The sequence below is a fragment of the Rana temporaria genome, chromosome 5, assembly GCF_905171775.1.
Source record: "Rana temporaria chromosome 5, aRanTem1.1, whole genome shotgun sequence".
NCBI lineage: Eukaryota > Metazoa > Chordata > Amphibia > Anura > Ranidae > Rana > Rana temporaria.
Genome location: NC_053493.1, coordinates 351,539,599 through 351,547,114, shown reverse-complemented (window position 1 = coordinate 351,547,114; position 7,516 = coordinate 351,539,599). Strand labels below are relative to the sequence as shown.

The 7,516-nt window shown below is 40.9% G+C and overlaps 1 protein-coding gene across 1 annotated transcript in view; it reads right to left on the bottom strand.

Annotated features, from left to right (window-relative positions):
• Positions 1-5,460: 5,460 nt before the first annotated feature.
• Positions 5,461-7,516, bottom strand: part of LOC120941254 (carbonic anhydrase 2-like) — a 57,414-nt gene continuing 55,358 nt past the window's right edge. The window contains exon 8 of the mRNA XM_040354568.1: positions 5,461-6,176. Within this exon, the coding sequence (XP_040210502.1) occupies positions 6,057-6,176 (120 nt within the window). The 3' untranslated portion in view covers positions 5,461-6,056. The remainder of the gene's footprint in view (positions 6,177-7,516) is intronic.

Sequence of the window (7,516 nt, the reverse complement as noted above, 5' to 3'; positions counted from 1 at the left end):
GCTTGAATCCTGTCCAACGGATTGATCCGGTGGTCTGTACAGACTCACCGGATCAATCCGTCCGCTCCCCTCCCTCGCATGCGTCGTAATGATTCGACGCATGCGTGGAAGTCTTTACCTTCCAGCGTCGCGCATGTCGCCGCGTTATCGTCGCAGCGACGGCGCGACACGTCACCGCGGATGGATTCCTCGCGGATTTCGATCTGATGGTGAGTACAGCCATCAGATCCAAATCCGCCGGAAACGGTCCAGCGGACCGTTTCCAGCGGATATCCTCTTGTGTGTACGGGGCCTTAGAGATTTTAGGACAGTACTTTACTAGTTGAACAGAATGTTTCACTGAAGTGATCTACTGTGTTTACTGTTGATGAAACATTCTGCACAATCAATGAATTGAAGAAAGATAATTTGCCTCCACATAGTACTAAGTGTAATCAATTGCAACAGAATGGATTCAATTGCTTGAAGACCATAGCCGGTTGGGTATAATAGTAAAGCCCCATGGTGATTCACTAACACTCAGGCTTGTTCTATATCTGGGGGCGTCCTGTGAGCAGCTGGTTTGAGGGTAGAAGTGGTGATCAATAACATGGGTCAGTTGGAAGGGGAGATCGGGTAGTTTGCCCAATGCACCAACTAAAGTGCCTGCGCACCTGTGATGCACTTCCCCAAGCTGTAGTCATGACTGAATGTTAATTACATCTGGACAACCATAGTAAAATGTCTCTGTAGAAAGTGTGTAATGCTGCTATCCAGGTCTAGGGCCTGCACACTGAACCAACACTTTATAGGAAACTAGTGGGACAGGCTGGTGGTTTGGCACACTGTGCCTGTAAAGCTGCTAAAACTGCTAAGAGGCCCCTGAAGCTCTGCGAACTGCAGTAACTGAACAACCCAAACACTGGGGAACCTCCTACTGGCGTAATCCTATTTTCCTGTAATTATTCTTGATACATGGTCCCTGCACAGTATCACTTCTTGCACAGAAACAGATCTATTCTTCTATATGAAACAAAAAAGCCGCGCAGCTTTTTTGTTTCTTATTGTCTATTGTGTGTATCGCACGTTAGCTGCTGCCTTTGGATCATCTGTGTAGTAGCGCGGTTTTCGTTTTCCCCTATTCTTCTATATACTGGATACAATTTGTACAATTGATACTCCGTGCATAAATTCTGCACAATACCGCATCTCTTGCTCTGTATACCTGGAGAAATTATGATGTAACAGGAGGAATTTTTGGCTATTTTTTATCCATATATTGCCATAATTAGCCCTTTGTTGCCCATGTATTTTCATAACTGGCCCTTTGCTACCTGAATATTGTATACAATGCACAGGCAATAAACTGTCAATTGTTAGAGTTAACCATTTGTGTCCCATGTATTGTAAGGTTTGCAATTTATTTTTCTCTAGTCCCCCCTGTATAGGGGACAACTATTATCTCTACATAACTGATATTCTCCCCATGTTTCACCATAGCACAATGGTCATCAACCCTGTCCTCAGGGATCACTAAAAGGCCAGGTTTGCAAGATAACTGAAATACATCACAGGTGATATCATTTGCTGCTCAGTGATTGCAGTATTCCAGTCTGCATCTCCCCAAGGTAATACATAAAACCTGGCCTGTTAGTGGGCCCTGAGGACAGGGTTGATGACCACTGCCATAGCACAACATGGGGTTGATTTACTAAAGCGGGAGAGTGCTAAATCTGGTGCAACTCTACAGAAAAAAGTTAACTTCCTGTTTTATTTTTATTTTTAAAAGCTTAACTGAGCAAGCTGAAGTTAGAAGCTGATTGGCTACCATGCACAGCTTCTCCGGATTTTGTACTCCTCACTTGTCTCCCATAATATAATATAATAATCTCCCCCTATGTGTGCTATTAACTCCCCGAATTCATTTTTTTTTTTTACCATCATTATACAATATATTCAACATTCAAACAAAGACATTATTTATGCCCTCTATTTTTATGTCCACTATTAGTATTTTTTTTATTTTATTTAATTTTTAAATATAACTGCTTAGTATCTGTCCTTATTATGTATGTAGGATGGTTCGCAGTACCACTTATGTTCTGTACGCAAGGTGATATTATGAGCTTTTATTATTCTGGATATATGGATGCTGTACAGAAAGACCCCTCTTTATTCTGTATACTGATTGTAATTCTTAGTACACATTCTTATTCTGTATTTATGGATACAAGAACACATATGTGTGTATGCACATTATGCATACACAGTACAACTTCTCTTCTTTAGTATGCTGGGTAGAGTAATTTTCAGTATTTAATGCATGGACCCTGGTGGCCATGAGCCTTTGTGATGCCCATCAGTATTGGGCTTTACAATGCCCCTAGCCTTCTAGAATTTATAGTTAAAGTGGATGTAAACCCTCACATATACCCAGTGAAGTGAACAGCCTCAGATGATACACAGAGATTAAACAAATTTCCCTACATATATTTTAAATGTATATCTGCTGTCTTCAGCTTTATATATTCTAGAGAGTTCAGATCGTGTTACTAGATTTTCTCTTTCTGGTTAGCACTGCAGTGAAGCCTGGGCATTCAGCCAATACAGCTGATTGGAGGAAGGGCACACACACCTTCTTCTCATAGGTAGAGACTTTCAGATCCGTTTGTTGAATCGTTCAGCACTCTGCTAATCTTTTTATAGTATCCTCCTCAACACAAAACTCAGGCTGATTTATCTCCTGTGTCAGAGAACTTGTCCGACGTTCTCATGCTGAAAACAGAAGAGCGGGGCAGGAGAAAGACACGGGACATAGGGTTTTTAAAGAGAGATAAGAAAAAGCTGCAGATATGTGTGCCCAACTCAAATTTCATGAATCAAGTTTACACCCACTTTAAGGTGCCAATCTGGAAAAATAGGCATAACAATCATTTTAAAAACTTTGTTGAAGTTGGAATGTACATGGGGAATATTTTGTACATACTGGAGATGACATTCACTTCAAGTAATAAGTAGAATTTTATAGGGTAGGTGGGGTTAGTGCAACACAGTAAAGTAAAAAATCACAAATAAAGAATAGTAATGCCAATCAATTAGATTTTTAGCTTCTACCAGTATAATGCAAAGGAAATTATTATTATACAGGATTTACAGTATATAGCACCAACAGTTTGTGCAGCACTTTACAACATGAGGGCAGACAGTGCAGTTACAATACAATTTAATGTGGGAGAAATCAGAGGGCCCTGCTAGTTAGAGCTTACAATCTAAGAGGGAGGGTCAAGTGATACAAAAGGTAATAATTGTGGGGGATGAACTGATGGAGGAAGTTGAAATACAGTTGTTAGATGGAGGCAGGATAGGCTTCTCTGTTGAGAAGATTTTTCAGGGATTGTCTAAAAGTGGACAGAGTAGGAGATAGTCAAACAGATTGGGGTAGGGGGTTCTATATGTTACAAGAAAAACAAAAATAGAAGGTGAGCACACCTAGTGCATTACCAGAGATAATTTAATAATAAAAAAAAAAATGTATAAAAGTGGGTACTCACAAAATGCAACTGACAAAAGGCCATAAACACAGTGCATTGACATGCACAGAACACGGGGTACAGCTAACGCGTTTCGGGGGTGCACCCCTTCCCTCAGAGCTAGGCTAGTGTGTGCGCCCCCGAAACACGTTAGCGCTGGTAATGCACTAGGTGTGCACGCCTTCTATTTCTGTTTTTCTTGTAGTTCCCTTCAGATTACCCCATCTAAGGAAGGCAGCATCCACCTAGCTTTAGCATACCATATATACCTTTTACACCACCATTTTATATATCTTTTACGCCACACCTTGGAAGACCTATTAGCGCTGGAAGTGACTGTATTTGTTGTGGTTCTATAGGTTAGGAGAGGCTCAGAAAAAGTCCTGGAGATGAGCATGAGTGGTGGTGATTAGTGGGAGTTAGAGAGCAGGAGGTCTTGGGAGGAACAAAGATAATGATTTGGTTGGTATTTTAGGACTAGGTTAGTGATGTAACTGGGGGCTGAGTTGTGGATGGCTTTGTAAGTTTTGAATTTAATTTGTTGGGTGAGCAGAGGCCAGTGGAGGGATCAGCAAAGAGGAGTAGCAGACACTAAATGGTTGGTAACGTGGATGAGTCTGGCAGCATTTATAATGGAATAAATGAGGGGATAGCCAATGTAAAGGTTAGCCAGCGAGGAGGGAGTTGCAGTATTCAAGGCTAGAGATGACCAGGATGTGAATTAGAAGCTTTATAGTGCCACTGGTTAGGAACGGGCGTATTTTGGAGATGTTGTGGAGGTTGAGGAGGCAAGCTTTGAACAGTGATTGGATGCGGAGCCAAAAGGAGAGTTCAGAGTCCCGAATAAACAACACCTAGCACCTTGGCATGCAGAAACAGGTTGATAGTTGTGCCATCGATCTTGACAGAGAATTAATTATTAACCTCATAATAAAAAGTGTCTAGCCTTGTTGTTAGTAGTACCATCATCCTAAAAAAAAATTTTGAATAGAAGTGGGGCTTAAGGGACCCCAAAATCCAAAAGAAAAAGCTGGGGGAAGAAGTAGGTCTGTTGCGGTACAAGATGAGTAGGTAAACTCAGAAAGAGCAATTATGATAAATATTATATATTTATTAACATAGTATCAAAAAAATTAAAGAGACATCAAAAACAACATAGACAATAAGAAGCAATACAAACAGTGTGACAAGCCATATGCGTCACCGTAAATTAATGATCCCTTGGGGGAAGATCAAGGTGGAAGTAGGGGTCACGTGAGGGGAATCTCACAGAGAAGTCAGGGGACCTAGCAAGTGGGGGAGGAAATATTATGAGCTCTGTTTTGGATATATTAAATTTGAGGAACTGGTGTGACATCCAAGCTGATGTGTCTGTTAGTAAATTAGTGATGCGTGAGGATGAGCTGAACTGAGGGGGTAGAGAGATAGATGTGGGTGTCATCAGCATAGAAATGGTATTGGAAGCCATGGGAGGCTATCAATTGACCCAGAGAGGAGGTGTAGATGGAGAATAAGAGAGGTCCAAGAACAGAACCTTGGGGGACCCCAGCAGAGAAAGGAAGAGGATTGGAGCATTGTGAGGTGCGGTGGGATAAGTAGGATGTGAGCCGGCGAAGAGCACAGTCATGAAGACCAGAGGAAATGATATCTAATTGGTTGCTATGGGTTTTCCCCTACCAAACATAGTGCTGGTTAAACAGTGACACTTAGGGGGGTCTTAGTGGAAAACAACACCTGAGCCCGGGCTATAATACTGTCTTAGCCTTTGGACATTGTGAGTATGTACTGATAATTTGTTCTTTAATAAAGTAACACACTAGGCCCTTGTGCCCTTTACATTTTTTGTATCTCTGTGCAAAGTCACAGGTAAGTATAACATGTTTATTATTTAAAAAAAAAAAAATAGATTTACAATCACTTTAGAAAAATAAAGCCACTTTACACAAGTTTGCAGTTTTAGTATTTATTATGGTATCCAAAATACAATTATAATTCCATGTTTCTTTCAGTTCATTTTGGAAATTTAAGACTGTGCAAAATTAGCACCAATAAGACTCTCTCTTATATATATATATATATCTGTCATATATTTGTTCTTTATATATATATATATATTTTTAAAATATTTACACTCTATTAAAAGCAATATATTTTTCTCTGGAATAGGTAAAATTTAAAACACACATTAGTGCACGTTATAAAATACATATCAGTGTATGTACGTACTTCATTCAAGTTTTTATCTGCATTTTAAGACATAATTCTAGAAGAATCTACAGAACACTAGTTCCCCTCTCCTATAGTAATTGCAGCATTGTTCAGAAGAAAACAAGCAGAAGCTAGGCTCTGTGAAGCTGTAAGCAACGCCTCACATTAGAAATGATTTGCCTTTGTCATTCGACTTTCACATTTCATTAATCAGATCCTAATACTTGCCAGCGGATTAGAGTTTCAGCATAGAGCAAGAAAGGGCTTCCAGTTTGCACACAGTGAGAGATAATTAAACATTAGCAAGCAGATTTGCAATACAGATGGGCGGTTGTCCTTCTATTGGAATGATGCTCGAACGGGACGACCCTTCAGTGGCTGTGGTGGGCGATAGTTGTCAACCATGTGGCAAGGACTGTCATGCTCATCGTCAAAGTAAAGGCCTCGGAGTGCTGACAGCTAGACGGAGCAAGAAGAACATGAGAGATTAAATGCAATGAGATGTTATAAGAAACCTGCAACATGTATTATGAAAATCAAATGAAAATAAGATCATGCTATTAATAGTTGCCACATATATACAAAGCACAAAAAATTCTGGAGTTTCAAAATATCATCCAATTCCAAGGTTTAGGACCCCAAACAAAATCAAATAATTATAGGTTATTGGGGTACCCATATTAGTAGATATAATATAAGCAGGGGCGGACTGACAACTCATGGGGCCCCCAGGCAATAGAAGATTATGGGGCCCCCCGGGCTTACAGATGGCAGTGCAGAGGCAGGGCAGCTAAAATCTCAGGATTTTCACATCAAAAGCATGTCGGTTTCGGACATATCAGGGACAGATGTAAAAAAAAAAAACACAGATTTTTACATACTGTCCCTGGTTTTATTGAGCCTGGCAACCCTGATGGGGCCCCCTAGTGGCATGGGGGCCTCAATGGTCAGTCCGCCCCTGAATATAAGTTTGATTCTATTGAAATATTATGAACAGGGGCTCTATTAAAAGAGTATAATGACAGCTGGTGTCCTCACACTGACATTTGGTACTACAATATAAAAAGGCTAAGGGGTCTCCAAACTTTTGACTATGAGGGGCCACATATTTTACAAATATTTGCAGGTCGAAATAAATCAGATCTATAAGGCAGAAGAAATGAATTATGTTTTACTTGGCTCTTTTTAGGAATCGGCACAAAACAGAGAAAGAACTTCAGTAAAACAAAGTCGTGCTCCCCCCCAATTACATCAGAGTATAAGACTACTTTCACGCTGAGGTGATTTTCATGCGCTTTCACTCTAAAAAACGAAAACCTATTTCCATTAAAATCAATAAATGCTTTCACACTGGGGCAGTGTGCTGGCAGGGCGGTGAAAAACTCCATTGAAATGAATGGAAAGTTCTTCAAAAGCACCTGAAAAGCTCTTCAAAAGCGCTCAGTGTTTTTACTGGCAGTTTAGAAGTGCCTCAGTGTGAACGGGGCCTAACAATATACCAGGGTCCCCATCAGAGCTCCCATGCAATAGGATCCGCATCAGAACCCCCCCTGCACCAAGGTACCCATCAGTATCCCTGTAACAGCATAATCAGTCTAAGGAATTCCACCCCCCCTCCCTACATGAGGGTCCCCATCAGAGCCCCTCTTTATATCAAAGCCATCCATATATGAGGGTACCCAGCAGTGCCCTGCTTACATAAGAGTCAATTTTTGGAGTCCCCCTTACATCAGGGCCTGGATCGGTGCCCCTTTAGATCAGGGACCCCATCAGAGTTCCCTCTTACATCAGGGTCCCCA